This window comes from Colletotrichum aenigma, assembly GCF_013390185.1.
Source record: "Colletotrichum aenigma strain Cg56 chromosome Unknown KSG_Cg56_contig09, whole genome shotgun sequence".
In the NCBI taxonomy this organism is placed as follows: domain Eukaryota; kingdom Fungi; phylum Ascomycota; class Sordariomycetes; order Glomerellales; family Glomerellaceae; genus Colletotrichum; species Colletotrichum aenigma.
Genome location: NW_023500915.1, coordinates 2,057,763 through 2,075,030, shown reverse-complemented (window position 1 = coordinate 2,075,030; position 17,268 = coordinate 2,057,763). Strand labels below are relative to the sequence as shown.

The following is a 17,268-nucleotide window of genomic DNA, read 5'->3' as shown; positions in this document are numbered from 1 at the left end:
GAGGAAGCCCCATCTCCCTTCGCTCTCTTCCAGTCTCTCAAAGCAAAGCCACTTATCGCCGAATCCGTTACCGTGAAAATGAAACCCTGAGCAATAACCCCATCCTCCCATGCTGAATACAATGTGTTTGTGTTGTTGTGGTGATGACTAGTTCCTCGAGAGCGCAAGCTTGAAAAAGGGATGATGAGAACACGACTGCCTGGTGTTACAGTGGTATGAGAGGGCTGCAGCACGAAACATTAGGGACGGTGTCCCGATATTAGTGCTTGGTGATCTTCTCATCGCCGTAAGAAGAACCGCCGCTTTCAGAGGTCTCCGTCTTGGTCAGGTCCTCGCCATCCTCCTCGTTGGGGCCGTGGATGGACTCCTCGAAGACGGGCTCAGGCTCGTTGACGTCGAACTTGGTCTTGAACGCCGACAAGTTGTCAGCGTAGCCGCTGCTGTTGGTGCGACGCCTCGCGTTGGTGAAACGGAAGTCCTCATCGACGACTTCCTCGCCGGCATTGCCCCTGTGAACACTGAATGTTAGTAAATGAATTCATGGGCAGTTGAGAGTGACAGATTGATGGATTGGGGGAGGTGGAAGTGCTCTGTGGCATTGACAGTGGTCGCGTGTAAGTGGGGTAGGCAACGCAAAGAGAGGTCCGAACGTACCAGTTACTTCTGCCGCCGCCGTTCTTCTTCACCTTCTTGGGGTCGACACCCTCGTGACCATGCTTCGCAAAATAGCGAGGCAGGTGCTCTTGGGGAGAAGCAGTGCCGTCAGCCAGGGCGGCGTGGTCACGGTCGTTGTACTTGTGAGAACGAGTCACTGCGGGAGACGGTGTTAGTGCAAGTGGTCAGAACAGTTACACGCAGGATGGGGTCAATTGGCATGCCGCCAAAAACCATTGAATGATGGTTGGGGATGGTACTCGATGTGTAAAGACATATCGAAGATGGAATGCTTGGACAGCACGGAGGTGACGGGGAGACGTCACGGGAGGGGAATATGGTGCGGGGCAGGGGAGAGCTTCAGAGGGAAGGTGCGAACATACTCTTGAAGGAATTGCTGGTGAGGTACGGTTTCTGGATGTGTGTATTTGTGTTACAGGAGAAGATCAGGTAGACGGGTTTGGGTTGATGGTTAAAGAGCAGATCGTCGATGTTCGCTGGGTGAAACTGCGGTTGGTGTGTTGATGGATTCGAATTGTATTTTGATGGGATTCAGGTGTTATGTGAGGAGGAGGGGGGGGAGTTATGTAGACGGAGAGCTAAGCAGGATGCTTTTAAAGGACGAAGGCTTGAGAGAAATGGCGGCCTATCAGATCACGCGATCATCAGACAGTTCGCCCAATGGGGGGATGGACGGTAAAGGGGGGAAGGAGGTATCTTCGCAGGAGGTCCGGAAAGGCTGGGTTGACCGGGTTGGCTGGGTCCTTGATGAAAAGGCGGATCGCGTGACTTCGATGCAGATGGGGGCGGACAGCTGCTGCAGCTTGCAAGGGAAGGGGCCACCTTCACGACCTGGACTGCACCGTCCAGACACGGCGCGGGGGGGGAGCACTGGGACGGGGGGACGGCCGGCGTGGACTGGCCGTGGTGGAGATGGGCGTGGACTGACGCCAGACCAAACCTTCCCCTCCTGCTGCTCCAATGCCTGGGCTTCTGGCTTTCTTTCTCTGGAGGAATCTGTTTGTTGGCCCTTATCTGTTTGAGCTGTTCCTGTCATGTCACTGTCATCCGTCCCAACACACCTCCTGCCTCAACCAATACCTTTCAATTGATCCATACGTTCGTCTCTCTCCCTCAAATGCAATGAAAGGCAGGCCCTTCGTCCTCTTTCCTCGCCGTCCCGAGCTGCATTGCGGCAATCCCCTGACCACGGGAGCACAGTGACGCAAAGGGTCCACTCGGATCCGGGGTCTCAGGTACCAGCTGCGCTGGGACGGGTGGCCAGATTGCGGGGTAGTGGATACCAGTGTACTATGCACCGCTAGGCCGTTACATGTCAGCGGCCACAACAGCCGCCCACCCGCTGCGCCTACCCAAGTACCGGAGCAGCACGCGACTGGTATCGCTCGACCCCTGCTATCGAGCCATTTAGGGGCCGCAACTGATCGAAAACTGCCCATCGTCAGTGTCGTCTCATCCCAGCATGTTCCTTTTTTCGTCCTACATCGAGGCCACAATCACTGTTGTTTTGACTTAACAGTTGGCCATTCTCCTTGTCGATGCTCCAGAAACCCTTCACCGTATCGAAGGCCAGAGAGTCTAGTCTGCTATGGACTGCTTTCCGACGTCGGAGCATCCCCAACGGCTCGTTGTGGCTGATTCGTTTTGGCCATGTGGCAGCTTTGCTGTTCTCGCCCGGCCTCGAGCCTGGCTCCTTGCCAATGACTCCATCGCGGCAGCCTGCATATTGGCACACATGATCATGCTCCTGCTCGGCGACTGCCGGTCCTGGCCTGTCCAGCCAACGCCAGCTCCACGTCGACTTCTTTACCTAAGGCATATTCTCTTCGGACACGAAGAACTCCGCATCCACCAGCACTGACAGTTGCAAATGTGGTCTTGATGGGGTTCCTATGGGTCTCTCATCACCACCTGCTACACTGTGTACGGCATTCGACTTCTGGATCCGCTCATTCCTCGATTCACCAGTTCCCAACGAATCTGGAATGTTGGTGCATCTGCCGGAAAATGCCCGTATGACTGCTCTTTCGCGTTTCAATGCTGAGTCCTGCGTCCTGCGTCCTGCGTACCGGTCCCCAAGAACGAGAACCCCTGAAGCGGGCCCCAGACCGGAGCACATCAATTGACCAATGGCTCCACTCGGCTCAGTCGGAGAGCTTTCTGGAGCTTGCTCGCTAGCCTCGCAACTACGCCTCCCTCCTCGGTTCCCGAAATCGCAAACACCTGAACTCCCGTCGCCAGCTCAGCTTATGCTTCCAGCCGCAGCTTCTCACGCAGACAGCTCGCCACCACCACCATTACTCACCTTCGTGCTGCGTCGATGCGGCGCAGAGATCGGAGCACAGCCAGAATTGAGGCCCCGTCACCTCCACCGTCGAGAGCTTGTTCTCGTCAAACGCCCGCCCCCCTGACTCGCGAGATCGGGACCCCGCCTGTCTGTGCACCCCTCTGATCTACTATGCATCCTGGGTCTGGTGGTTTGACACGCTTGACGTGTTTCCCATTTACCTGCCGCATTCCTCTGGACGCAGTCATCCCATTTGTCGGGTGAAAGCCGGCCGATGGAGTGTTCGACTCGATTGTCGACCTCCAACCTCGACCGGATCCGTTTGCAGAGCTTAGTCTCGGAGATGCGCACTCTATCTGGTCTCGATCTACGGTGGTATCTGTTTGTTATCTGGGTCCAAGATACGGATAGGCCATGAACAATTGTGGACTCCCAGTCACGCCAGCAATGGCGGCATCTTCGTTTCCCAGATAAGGATGCCAAAAGCAGGCTGGGAGACGTCTCTCAGGGGCTTGTGTCCACTGTTGTCATTCACGAACCGCCTCAATGATGGCGGGGCACCAATATCGATAGACGGCGGAGTGAGCGAACAGCGGAGCCTCTGTTTTCCCCACGGGTCCCGTGACCACATTTCGACTTCACCTCCTCCCCTTTCATCTATCGACCAGTCTGGACTTCTCGCCTCTTGACGTCTGATTGTGACTCGAATTGTCCGAATCACGCTCTTTGGCCTCGGGGCACCAATTGTGCCGAAAGTGGTGATCAAGCTTCCACGTAGCATCTTCGACGCCGCAACTGAGTCATAGAACATTCGCCGCAGTTCCACATACGAAGCCTGAGATGACTCCATATCCTGACTTGGTGACATGTTCAAATTGCGCCATCTTTACCTCTCGGTGCTTTATTCCACTACGCCCGACACCGCTGCATCTGGAAATTCTTAGTTTTTCCGTGGCTCGGTCTGACTTCATGACTTCCCGTGATCTTGGCCAAGGCCTCAAATTGTGAATAGACAGCTTGCGCAGTTGCTCATACCGCCTTCCGGTATTCCTTTAGCAACTTTCCTCAAAGCTTCACTTGTAGTGACTAGCTTATACTGTCGATAGATTACAGAATGTTCGGTGTTGCACAGGCATCGACGGTGCTGCTTCGCATCGCTGTCTCAGGTCAACTGGCACTGTGAGAAGCCCTCCACTCTCGCTGCTTGAGAAAACAGAGGCAAGTAGCAAGTCGCCGTCATGGCCTCAGTCTCTGTTAACCTCCAGTGGCACCTTGAAAGGGGCATTTACGTCAGTCGGCCTGCCAATTGCTCAAGGTAGAATTCATAGCAGGTCAACAAAACTGTGCGTCGGAATCTCAAGAGTCGAGCCGGTCTTCTGACCCTGCTTGCTCTCGAACTTTCTACGCCTGACGCCTGAATTATCGTTCATCCCTCCGCCGAAACGTGCCAACAACGCTCCTCCACGTACCTGCTCACCCAAATCTGAACACCAACGACAAGTCTGTGACGCCTTGGATTTGGCTCAGTGCGCAGCACCGCAAACAGTCCGCGGCAGATTCACGAATCCAGCTACCTCGGCCTGCTGCGGCATCTCTATCCGTCTTCTGTGTCGCTCTTGTGGCCAAAAGGATCAAACCAGGAAGACATGGTGTACTCTATGGGGTTGCGTCTGACCACATTCGTACTCGATGTGAACATGGTAGATCCAAGAACTGTGGTCTAATAGCCGACCAAAATCCGTTGGAAAGATGAACCATTCGGTAACAAATACGCTCGAGCATGTTGAGCACGGCCATGATGATGGCATCGGCAATTGAAAGCTTCTGTCCCGAATCTAGGAGAACGCCTGAGCACAAATGGTCGCCGCTAGTAGACGAACAAAGAGGCAACTCTGAGCCGCTGGATTATTGGAAGATATCGAAAGGCGTAGAGACCCGACGTCCAGCGCAACGACGTGAAGGAGCGGATACTTCGCTCGAACACATGGCAAAGTCAGTAGCCCGTTGCGGACATATTCCCATCCTTTCTCTGTAACTTCGATGGCGACTGCAGTGCTAGTCACAATTTCGCCAGCGGCACATGCCTAGTTGATCCTCCACTCTCAATATAGACCATTCCCGAGACCTATGCAAACACGGCCCATGGAAGTTACAAGCAAGCTGTCCGGTACCATACATGTGTTACTCGTAGCTTTCTCCACGAGGTTCTTCCTTCCGCCCCAGGGATATCAAAAGGAAGATCGAGATCACGAGCCATATACCTCGCCTGAATACATCCTATGCTATGTTCTCGTCATGGCGCATCTGCATCTGGTTCCCGCTCCATTTACTGGAATGTCAAAAGTTCCTCCCTGTTCACTTTCACGGCGGCTTTCACCACAAATCGTATCTTGAATACACAGATGGGGTCGACTCTGGTCTGAAACCAACCCAGATGAAGTTCTGCCGTAGGATTGAAGAATCTCCAAGCGGCAATTCGGCATTGAATCTCTTTTTTGAGGCCGGGCAGATCTATGCGAGTGAAATGGATCATTCACGACCGCATATGCATCGATGTACATGTAATTTTTCCAAAAAAGTTTCGCTATCCGGGCAGTGTCCACACATGCGTGTGTGATTCGTGTATCCTGCTAGCCCCCCCAGGTTTTCTAGCTCGTGTAGTCGCTTTCGTCGTCGCTGTTGTTGCTATTAGCTCTATCGTTAATATTACTTCTATTGTCGCTATCGTCGTCGTTCATCGTCGTTATCATTATTATTGTCGTCGCTACCCCTATTAAGTTCTCTACTATTGTCGCCCTTGTAGGATTTATAGGGGACACTGCCTGGCTAGCAAAACTCCTTCAGAACAGCGATGCGAATGCTTTGTATCTTTGGCTGGAGAATGTTGGCAAAGGCACATACGGGAGAAGCTAGTGAAGGAAATGCAGTCCATGACGTCTGTTAATGCACCGTCCTCCACGTAGAAGCCTCATGCGCCAGTGTTCAGAATTTTGAGATGCCAACTCAAGTACCAACGCATCAAAATCGGTCACGCGACCTCAGTTGTGTATCTCGGTGCAACCTCGATGAAGGTCACTGAGCAGCAGGCGAGAGCATAATTGCATTAGGAGTATATGATCACAACGTTACGGGCCTTTATGGGTCTGGAACCGAGACAATTTTAATGACATATGTTGTATCTAAGAGGAACCCAGCGATGGATGCGGGAATTTGAGCTTGCATAAACGGCATCGATGGTCGTTGGGATCCATGTAGCAACAAGGTGGTAATCAGGAGGCACGGATTGCCATCGTAACAGTTGGGTATGATGCTCAATGTGCACATGCCCCCGATACAGCCGGAAGGATTTCTATCATGCCTCTGTGCTTTGAAGTTGTCAAGTGAAAGATGTCAACGTGTGTACCATCGGACATATCTCGCTGTGATATAACTATTGTAAACCTGGCAAGCCACTACTTGCCGAGAACCCGAGAATGATCCTTGATATGAAAATAGCCATCTTAACTGATGAGGCAGATCTAGCTTACTCACCCATCGCTGTTTGGGTGTAAGTTAATCTCAATGCCTCGAGCTACTCTGGGGTAGCATCATACAAGCTCGACATGACCTATACCGCGAACGAACCAAACCCTTTTGCCCAACAATCCATCTTAGATCGAAAGTGTGTTACGCAGCACCAAGATGGACTAGAAGGCATAAACGCCCGGGTCTCTCTCATCAGTTCCACATCCGGCACAGACGCGCCAGCAAAGATTCCACCTCCAACGCATCGATCTACACCCAAGAGATCCCGCGCGTCTGTAGGCTTATCAAGCCTGCCTCTGCTAGTGTAAAGCGACCAACCCAAAAACACTACAAACGTAAGAATTCAAGTCTTGGTAAGGTTCCATCTTGCCGCACAGCTGAACATGTCACGACATCCCTGGGCACTGCCATCCTTGAGCGGTTCGCCTCCGTCGCAAGGTGTCAACGTAAGCACGTAAAAATGACCCCGAGGCGTTTTTCTTCTTTCTTCGTCTCGAGATGTGTGTTCCAAGAAAAGAATCAAGCTTCTTCTTGGTCCAAGGCCGACAGAGATGTGGTGTGCCACGAGTTCGTGGCGAGAATGAAGCACACCGGAGCCAAGTCCGTCTAATGGTGAAACAGCATCGTTATCACAGCCACGCAAGATCCGGCCCGTCAGCTCTAAACGTTGCGCGAAGAGCTTCCATCCTTGTGATGTTTCCTTCCACTAGGCGCATGCATTGGAGGGAGGCTTAGAGAATTAATAGCTCATTCAAGCTTCTTCTGAAGCTTTGCCCCCCAAAAAGCTGCAAGCTACAACCCGCCCCAGGGAAGGCAAAAACGGGGACGGGTATATCTCATCATTTACGCGTTCCGGGCTAGGATCCCTTTTTCGCCTTGACAGGTCGGGACCACGATCCGGGAGCCAGGCGTCTACTTCACCCATCCATACCTGACAGCCGGCCGGCGCAACCATGAAGAACTTTATTCGGTGGAGCCTGAAGAGGCAAGACGGCGGCGGTCCTGAAGAAACATTTCCTCGATAGGGTGCTGACGTGAGGCGCTGAGTCACCCATCGCAAAACCAGAGACGAAAGGACATGCTTCCTAACACTGACAAGTCTCCAGATCCCGGGTGCGCTACCCATAGATCAGTGTGGCAAGCCGGGGCAGTCCTGGTTGCCCTGCTTGAGCACAAGCGTGCGCTCAACCCACACCCCCATGGCAGCAAAAATCTATCATCCTTTCCAATCCAACCATCCGTCCTCATCTTTCTACCTATCCCCCATTCGGTAGATTTCCCACGGACCTCAGTCACGGCAACGAGATACAAGATATTTATAAACCATGAAAAAGACAAGGTTATCCAACGCCTGTGAAGGAATGAACCGTGCCGCTCGCAACGTCTAGACCCCCAAGAAAGATAGTGGATGGGCGAGTTGCGGGGTCTCCTCGGTGAGCAAAACCTTTTTAGAGTTGGGGGGAGCTCTCAGGAATGGAGGAATTTGGAGACGAGCATTTTGGTAGGAAAAAGATGGGATTCTCTCATGTGCCTGATTTTCTGCCTACCCAAAGTTTTCCCCAGTCCACCGAGCCCCCAACGAGTGTGCAAGTGATCCCCCACCCAAGCTCCTCCCCTCATCTTGGTATCCGATTGCGACAAAAGTAGACGGTTTGCCTTCCCCCTTCAGTCCAGTCCCATTTCGACCACTTCATGCCATAAACGCCAGGGCAAATCAGGACAATAAAGCGTCCCAGGCCTGTCAACTCCCGTTTTCGCCATCTAATAATAGAGTAAAGGAAAGAAAACAAACAGAACACACCTGGACCCTTTCTCCTCCTAAGACAAATGAGAGACGAAATCAGGTGAACACCAACATCCAGCGAGTAAAGAGCCTATCGGTCGTTTTCCATGATCTGCAAAAACCTTCACACATTTGCCGGTCGCCGCGCCCAATTTTCATGGTATCCTTGAAAGAAAGCAGTGGTTCTCCGTCTCAAGATCGAGAAAAGCAAAAAAGGAAGGAATGCGCGGCATGGATTTGGTTTTTGGGGATTCTGATCGTTTTGTTTGCGCTCAGCCGCTATTATGAATTATTCCTCATGGCAGCGGCAGTTGAAGCTCATAGGGTGTAAGTCTGCATGTCCTGAAACATGTACATGTTGTCGGCGTAATCCATCGCTCCGGGATGGGCAGTCGGCATGCCCATGTGGGCAGACGGATCAAACATCATTGGTGGCGGTGCGGCGGTCGTCGGGTGATGTCGCGGCATCTGGTGTGCCCTCGCCTGAACGCCCCGGAGCTTGAGGTACTCGGCGTGTAATGCCGAGTAGGCCTGGCTGAGGGAGTCGTTCTTCTGCTTCTGCTCGGAGAGCATGACCTCGAGGTCCTTGATGCGCTGGTCCTTGCGCTCTCGATATGCCCGTTGTGATGCTCTGTTCTGTGCTCGGCGGCGCTGCGCGGGGAAGGGGGGGCACGTGTTAGTCGCGCTGCGCCTGAAGTTTGTTGCTCTCCCGCTCGCTCGCTCGCTCGGCGGCGAGCCCGCGGGATTCGGGCTGGGGAAAGTGTAAAAAAGCTTACCGAAAGCACGGAAGGCGGGGCATTCTTGTATCTGTTCTCACGCTTCCTCTTCGCTGGAGGTTTGGCGGTGGTGGCAGCGGCTTTCGGATCTGAAGCGGGCTGCGGTGATTCCGTGTCTCGCTGTGAGCTCATTGGGCTGGGGTAGATGCTGGTTTCTGTGGTATTGAAGTCGGGTACGAACGTCATATCGAACTTGACCAGTGTAAGCCGATGGAGATTTGCAGGTGCGGGGCAGGCCAACTTACATTCGATATGATGGGACTTGTGCTCTCGGATGAGCTAGCAGTGTCCAGATATTGCTCTGCCTCTTCGTAGCCGTAAGGCGCCTCCATCTCCAAGAACGCATCAATGTCGTCCAACATGTTGAGAGGAAGTGGGTGCTCCATTATAACAATTGAATGTCTGAGTGTCTTGTTTTCGTAGGCGGATGAAGGAGTAAACAGGCCGGCTGAATTGGTTTCTTGTGCGACGTCTGGGAAGCTCCAACTCTGGGGCAAGATTGGAAAGAAGGTATATATAAAAGTCGGTTTGGGCGACGAGGTGTCTGGCTGTGCGTCTGGAAGGTGCCGTGATGTGTAAGGCGATCTAAGCTACGCCACGGTGATTTGCAACGGGCCAGATGGAATTATATAAGGCGCGCGGCGCATGCGAAAGATGCACCACTCGACAGTCATGGCCGGGACAGGGAACATGTTCGGAGGGTTGGTAGGGGACCGCATCTACATCCACATCTGCATGTCCATGTGAAAGCTATGATTTCTGGTTCGTAACCACATAGGTAAGCAGCCTCTTCGCAGACATTCTCGAGGGGCCGCAACTGTACACAGCGGCAAAGCAACGATCCAGTCGACCGTTGACCCATTGGACCCCAGATAGCGCACCGCTATGTTGCTTAGAGTGCATGGCACCCCACCCCCTTGTTCCTGGCTGGTCCCTGATGTTCAAGGTTGCGTGATGGGGGGGACAGGAAGCAGGAGAAGAAGTCGCCCTCCCCGCCAATTTAGGCCTGGTCGAGAGCTTGTAGCGAGCATGGATTGGTGGTGCGGCAAGGGTAGAAGGAACGATTTGACCTGTCTTTGCTGCATGTTGCGCCAAGTCCCCGCCTTAAACGGGCTGCCATGTTGCAAGGGCCCCCGGCAAACGGAGTGTCGTGGGGATGGCGAACGGTACAGACAGACGGTGGTGATGAGGGGTTGATGAGCCGACGCGGCCCCGTTAAGCTTCGAAGCTGCTGTTGGTGCATGATGCTGAGCCCTCTCGCCCACGTCGTCCGGCGGGCGACATGAGATAATTCTCTTTGGCCAGCCGTCGTTTGATTTTGATTTTCAGCCACTGAGAACTTCAGATGGAAGGGTTACGAAAGCACCGCCGCAGCCAAAGAGTAATAGCCTTTCCGTCCTCCAACATTGGATCATCCCAGTCCATGACATGGGGAAATTTTTGGACGGCCAAGTTTTGCGGTCTCGGCTTTTCGGCGTGGCAGATATGATGGAAATGCTTCGCCAATGGCATTTCAAGTAACTTCGCTCCTTCGGGGCCAAACATCGTGTCCGTGGGGATGACTCGCGGGGGTCTCCGGCCGTGACGCCGTTTCTCACAGCCAGATGTCGACTGCCAGATCTACTTAGACGGTTTTCGGAGCTTGATAGAAAATAACGGAACGAAGACAAGAGCCTTCAGTGCCGGAAGCAGCTACTGGCTGGTCAGATGTCGTTCGCAGTCAGGGGAGGGGTGCGTTGTCCAAGGGGGTATTGTCGCTGAGCGAGACAGTCGCAATCCCGCCTTTTTGGATTCGTTTCCCAGCTCTCAAGCTTTATTTTTGATGGTATTTTGGCAGAAGAATGGCGGAGCCCAATTGGGATCTTAGCGGTACCTCTTGCACGCTCCGGGCGTTTGCGTAACCGTCAGCTCCCGTCTGCAAGTCGTCCTCTGTCTCCATTTTCGGCAATTTGAAGTTGAGATGCCCAGCGTGTCAAATACTTGATTGGAGTGTCCGCTAGACCGTATCAAAAGAGGAGGATGCGAGATTGGATGGGGGAAAGCTTTGCTGATTAGAAGAAGACGGTTTGCGGTTACACTTTCCCCGCGCCTGTTGCCCCCAGTCCATCGCGCACCCCGAGCGTAGGCATGTTAAGCCGAGTAGCCATCCAGTGGGTTGACATCGATATTCTTGGGGAAACCACATGGGCCAGCTATGACGACACTGACCATTGCATCTGGTGGGCTTCGCGACATCAAGGCTTTCTGACGCCCTGAATCACGATGTTTGCTATTAACACGAGGCAGCAGAGCTTCGGCTCTTGAGGCCCGGTTCGTATGCAGTGCCTTACGAACTGCACTCGCGATGGATGCAGGGCACCGGCGCGCTCTGCACCACTGCGGGCGTTACAGGGGAACGTTGCCTTGCCAGGCTGACCTGGGCTAGACCAGACCTAAGGCACTCCACATTGCCAACAATAGAAGCCTCCACAAGTGCTCGAAGGAAGGCAAAATCGGTTCCTTACGTCAAGACTCTTGTTGTCGAAGCTTCGCCGCCACTGTCAACTGTCGTCGGAGGTTTTCCGACTATACATCAGTCCGGCTATAGGCCGGAGCTATGGTGAGAAGCTGGGATGGTGCGGGCTCGAGTGGGATCCCGCAAGCGAGCCCCAACTCAATTTCAAGAGGTCTAGGTCCGGCAAAACATGGTGATTCGCCAAACGGTAAAGTCTAATGTCTTTCGTCCAGGAAGTCTTTTGCTGCTTGCGACGCTGAATGGGCCTGTGCTCGTCGGAAGCACTTTTCAGCTCGCCAGGTCCCAGGGGAGTTATGTCGAGGTTGAGGAGAGGGGAAACATGGGATTGTCATATGCCTCGAATTCGGTCAAGCCCCTCTGGATCAATACCCCTCATATCTGAGGATGGACGCACAGGAGACACGGGGTCGGTGTGCGCTGAAGAAATGTGCATATGGTACCGAGTCAATCGGATTATCAAGCAACTAAGTGACCGTGTTGCCAACAGCAATCGTATATGTTGGAAACGTGAAGACCTAGATCTTGTGGGCAGTACGGTTCCATGCGCAATGGCAAATGTTCCCAGGCCCGAAGCCGTGGAATTCCGCCGCACTAGTGGCCCTAGAAGTCGGGTTGCAACGTGCGGTGGTGGCTGCGGGTTGAGCTTCCCACCAATCGGAAACTCTAGGTGCTCATTCGCGGCATTGTCTCTGTGCCGACTTGCTGTGATATGGGACAATTTGGCCCCCAAGCGATAAAGTCGAGTCTGAGTCTATGTTCGTTAAGCAGCGCACTAACGTCCTCGATCACTGAATGATCCGCGGTCGCGCCGTGCCTAGGTAGCTGGTCCTGAATTGCTATGCTTAAGCTCGTCGGTTGGACGCCGATGATCGTTTCCGCTCCGTCTCGGATCTGGATCCTGGCCGGAGCCCGAGCTCCGATAATGAAACTCCACACCGAAGCACCCCGAAGTATTATTTTTGGCAGTAACGGCGTGTACAACCAGCGTCAGACTCCGCAACATCTTTATCAGGCGCCGGATCTTTGGAAGGCGTCCAAGTGCTGTTGGCCGTTCACCCATCCGGCCTCTTCTTCTGCCTGCTTTGGGCCATACAGCCCGTGTCAAAGGAGTTGTCCGGAGCAGCGTTCCCGGACATTCTGATGCCAGCGTACCCAAACCATATCTTACTTCGAGCACAACGTACGAACGTTCCAATGGCATCGTCGAGTCTGTTTGTCATGCTGCATAAACTAGTGCTGTTAGCGTCTCCATATCCCCTGCAGCCGAAATTCTGGGCGTTGGCCCCCGCTGTACGAAGACAGCTGGGCTGATCTGGCCCCCAGTATGCAACACCACTGTCGATAAATCGTCAGGTAGACCGTACCCGTGCCCGGCGCTGATCTAGCCATTCAACAAACGCGGATCCTTCATTCTGGTACTGGGTGGTGGGCCGGTATGCAACCGGAGCGGGAACACTCAGGTTGGAAGCCAAACGCTTGATTCTATTTTAATGTCTTCTACCACTGCACTTGAAGTGGGCAGTGGACTAGGCAGTGACGCAATCATGGAATCCGCTTCTCGGTGCCAGGCGTGGCATCGTGAGCCTTTCCAACTATCGAAACGAACCCTAGCTATGCCAGGGTGTAGTCGGCCTGCAACAACTGTCTTTCGGCAGATTCAATGATTTGAGCGTATGTTGGACGGCAAGCAGCTGCATCTCTGTTGAAGTCCTATCCGTAGAGGGGACATTGTGCTCGGCCAAGCTTAGACACCGCCAGTCGAGTGGAACTTCCTTCGCAATGCCGGAGCCGAGCCTGCCGTCAGGCTCAGGCCGTTGTTTGCTCTGCATTGAATCGACGAGTTGCGCGGGGACAAGTTGAACACCGCCATAGAGTTCAAGGTTGTTCATCTTGCGGTGGGTCTGTTGACAGTTGGATTCAAGCTTCTGCTCAGTCGTCAGCCTCAGTGACGTGCCATGCATGTTGCGTGGATATCCATAAGACTGGACAAGAGACACTACGTCTCGTTTTCTCAACTTTCGTATTTGACAGACGCAGTAGGAAAGCTCCCGTCATCCCGTCGACTGCAGCTGTGCCAAGTCGTAAAGGCCGTGAAATGCCCGACGTGTTTGCAACGTCTGGAGGCTGAGCAGTGGTGACGAAACAGCGTGAGTCTCTTCCCCATCACAATCAACCAAAGACCCCGCTTCTGGTTGTCATGTTAAATTTGACCGGCCCTCATATCCGAAAATCTGATCAGAATCGCACTGTATAGTCGGCAACATCGAGCCAGATTGTAAGAGATGCTGCCCAAGCCCTGTGGTTTCGAAAGCGCCCCCAGCAAAGGGACTTTTCCACGGAAAACTTGAGAAGGGGCTCGATTGCATCGACTCCCAAACCTTTCCGCTTCAAGGTAGAGCAATCTGGGATTGATCTTGATGCTCTTTCCGAAGATAGAAAATACTGCTGCCTGGAACAGTGCCTGCAAAGAGCCAAGTTGAGTTGTGGGACTATCAAGACAACCTTAGTCTATGCAAGTCGTGTAATCTCCGGATGGCTTGTCAGACATGACGGTGGCCGAAAGCACTACCGTCCCGATCCAGCAGCTGCGTGCGATTCCGACTCCGAGAAGCCCCAGCTTGTGAAGATCCATTCTCCAGGCAGACACAATTGACACCCATCAGCCGACATGCCTAGCAATATTAGCGGTGGCTGGTTGTCTTGCATTCTGGACGGGCCAGACTTGTCCCCGCAACAGCTCAACTATTTTCTAAAAAGGGTAATTTTTACTGAGCGCCATTGCTGGGGTGCTGGGATGATAATGCAGGGAAATGGACCCATACTGTCTCTGCGTCCGCTAGCATGCCGAGCCGCTAGGGCCCATCATGTCATTGGCGAGAATCGACTTGGAGTCCGCGTGGGGTTGTGATGACGGCACGTAGCGATGAATATCCGATGAATCGTGACGGCAACGGCCTTTGGTTTTGAAAGAGTCATGCATAGGTCCTTTGCTCTTCACACACGGCACAACTCCTTGGGTCTAATGTCGCCGAGAAGGTGGAGCAGGGGAACCAGGCATGGGTTCCGCCAACTTGGAGCAGCCTTCTGCGCGCCCTATGTCGAGATTGGCACCTGATTGTCAGGAACTGCAGTTGTAAGAACTCCTGCTCTGCAAGAATCATGCAAAGGTGGTAACTCTGCGTTGAGGCGAACGAATCTACGTCCAGTTGACTCCACTACTGGCCCCCAGGCTCGGCGTGCTCTCCACGGTATGACCTGGTGAGCGGTCGCTCGAACAAATTCTTTCCCAGCTTGCATACACCTTTTTCAGAGATTAGATCGCGGCGAGTCTCAGCTGAGTAGCGCTCATGTCGTCACAGATCCTCGTCAACCATGTACTTGCTCCCAACTGTGGGAAGGTAGGAGCAGCCCACCAACTATTTTCGACCCACAATTGCATGTGCCTTGTATTGAATATGAATCCGTAGAGTTGAGTAATGGCGTAAAAGCTGGTCCCTCACAGGGTTCTTCTAAATGTAGCCTTATGCAGGGTCCTTGCGGGCGTGAGCGGGGAGATTTTGTGCCGTTGCGCGGTTTTGTGGTTGAGCCCATCCGATTCAGATTTTGGGGTCTCGCAAATCCGCGAACAGAATCGTCGAAATGAAAGACTACCGTCCCGACACCACATCAGAGCTTCTGTAGTCCAGCCTCAGCTTGGGCTACGCCAGGTTCGAAGCCAATCTTCTTGCTCATCTCTATAGCCTGTTGGAAGCGTTTGCGAGCGTCAGTCTTGTTGCCTAGCATTGCAGCAATGCCACCCATGTTCGTCAGGGCAACTGCGCATGCTTCATCGCACTCCTCTGTACGATCGTCTCCCTTCACGTCTTTCGCGTGTGAGTAAGCATTGTGGGCCCAATTCTTTGCCGCCTCCAAAAGTCCTGCCCGATCTGTTGGCATGTCGGGACTGAAAAGGACATCAGAAGTTGAAGGAGCTCCAGAAATAGTCTCGAGAGATGCGTGCGTGGGATGTTGAGCAAAAGCCACGGCCAGGTTGTTCACTGTAGTGGAAAGTCAGCAACACGATTGCATTCTGGTGGGCCATATCCGAAGGACGACGCACTTATTGTAACTCGATGACAAGGGTCGGCACACAGACGCAGGGCGTGGAAGAAGAGAGGCACAGAGAGTTGAAATTGGGATTTGGTCTCGTAGTGATTGGCCAAGGCTTAGGAATGCAGTTAGCAAAGTGTGGTCTGCGAGCAATGATTCCAGATGAGGTTGAGGGCGATGAGACTCACATTCCATGGCACCACCGATTTCCTCCGGGCTCATCCAGGCTCCCTCCTCCTTCTTGACGCCCTCCTTATGGCGTCGTCGGGCTTCTGACAGTGCAGTCTCTACAGCCCAAGTCAAACGAGCCTGCGCATTGTCGGGCTCCAAGACGTGCTCGTCGGAATACAGAGCTCCGAGCTTGGTGCTGGTGCCCACAGCTTTCGCGAGGAGTCTTGTGCGCTTGTGCCACAAGTTCTCGGGGACCATCTCTTCCTCGTCCTCGACAACGGTTGGGCGTTGATCTTCGGACAATACCCTGACCGCAGCCGGTTTTCCGGACTTATCTACCGTGCCCTCTGCAATAGATTTCTCGAACCACTCCACCCACTTGGTACAGTCATCCATAACAGAGTTGAGAACAAGAATGGCTCCTTGGTAGTTGCCAATCTTCTCCAGCCAAGCAGCGGTCTGGATTCTGATACCCAGGACATCATCAGAGAACAGGTCCAACTGAAGCTCATTGCATAGCTCGAGGGCTTGCTTATAGTATTTCTTCGCCAGGTTTGCATCGGGGCTGATGTTCGTATAGTAGAGTGCTCGTCTGAGGGCCTTTGCGATTGGTGGAGGGTATTTGGTGAACTGTCGGGCTTGGAAATAGTCAAAGTACAACTTGACAATGTAAACGGCAACACCGGCCAAGCCTGCCAGGCTAGAAAGTTGTCAGACATGGTCCCTCAAGTCACTGCTCACGGGGAACACGAGGTAGCTTACATTGTCAGTGCTAGTGTCAGCTCTTCTGGGCTTTCCTTGAATAGTTTCTTCATTCCCCGCGGTGTCAAGGCGCTCATGAGATTGCGAAATGACATTAATCGCCATAAGGATCGTATTGGAGGGGGCGGAGGCGGGGATTTGGGATCCGTGCTCTTCTTGTTCGCATTGCTTCGTGGAGGCTTCGCCGTGCTGTTTTGTCTCGATTGAACGTTCCTCAGAGCATAGAGTGTGCTCGAGGGACCTCTGGCACGAGTTGTGGCTGTTGATACCGTAGACAATCGAATGGCTTGACCAAAGCAGACGCGATCAATGGCGCGGGACGCCGTGATGCGGGCAGCCGCCATTGTCGCGGATCTCGAAAATATGCTTCTTCGCCGATTGTTGTTGATTGAATCCAAAGCATGCGCGTCGATGCGGGATTGGGTTGGCGGAGTTGACGTTGCAGAATGTGCCGAATGTGACGTATTGGATCAAAAATTCACGAGGCAAATGGTCGTCGCATGGGAAGGACCCAGAGCTCAGTGTTCCTGCTCATGTGGATTTGGTGGAGAAACGCGCAGCCAATGGGAGATGACCATTTACGCCGAGGCAACCCCCCACCCGGATCGTGGGGAAGCTCCTTCAGCATTAGAGGGGCAAATGTCGAGCTTGATCCCCCCCCCCATCTTCCTCACCTGTCAAACCA

General features: G+C 53.3%; 4 protein-coding genes across 4 annotated transcripts; all 4 read right to left on the bottom strand.

Moving 5' to 3' along the window:
• Positions 1-259: 259 nt before the first annotated feature.
• CGCA056_v013224 (uncharacterized protein) lies at positions 260-931 on the bottom strand (the record flags this gene model as incomplete). Its single annotated transcript, XM_037328468.1, has 3 exons — positions 260-509; positions 655-811; positions 889-931. The coding sequence occupies 3 exons, from the start codon at positions 929-931 to the stop codon at positions 260-262; spliced, it is 450 nt and encodes a 149-aa protein (XP_037172705.1).
• Positions 932-8,588: 7,657 nt separating this feature from the next.
• napA-0 (AP-1-like transcription factor napA) lies at positions 8,589-9,408 on the bottom strand (the record flags this gene model as incomplete). Its single annotated transcript, XM_037328467.1, has 3 exons — positions 8,589-8,921; positions 9,047-9,238; positions 9,292-9,408. The coding sequence occupies 3 exons, from the start codon at positions 9,406-9,408 to the stop codon at positions 8,589-8,591; spliced, it is 642 nt and encodes a 213-aa protein (XP_037172706.1).
• A 3,760-nt stretch (positions 9,409-13,168) lies between these two features.
• Positions 13,169-13,450, bottom strand: CGCA056_v013222 (uncharacterized protein; the record flags this gene model as incomplete). The annotated part of the gene is made up of 1 exon (XM_037328466.1): positions 13,169-13,450. The coding sequence occupies one exon, from the start codon at positions 13,448-13,450 to the stop codon at positions 13,169-13,171; it is 282 nt and encodes a 93-aa protein (XP_037173107.1).
• Positions 13,451-15,227: 1,777 nt separating this feature from the next.
• On the bottom strand, positions 15,228-16,927 carry CGCA056_v013221 (uncharacterized protein; the record flags this gene model as incomplete). Its single annotated transcript, XM_037328465.1, has 4 exons — positions 15,228-15,598; positions 15,661-15,765; positions 15,839-16,521; positions 16,584-16,927. 4 exons carry the CDS (start codon positions 16,925-16,927, stop codon positions 15,228-15,230), a joined length of 1,503 nt encoding a protein of 500 aa, XP_037173108.1.
• Between the last annotated feature and the right edge of the window lie 341 nt (positions 16,928-17,268).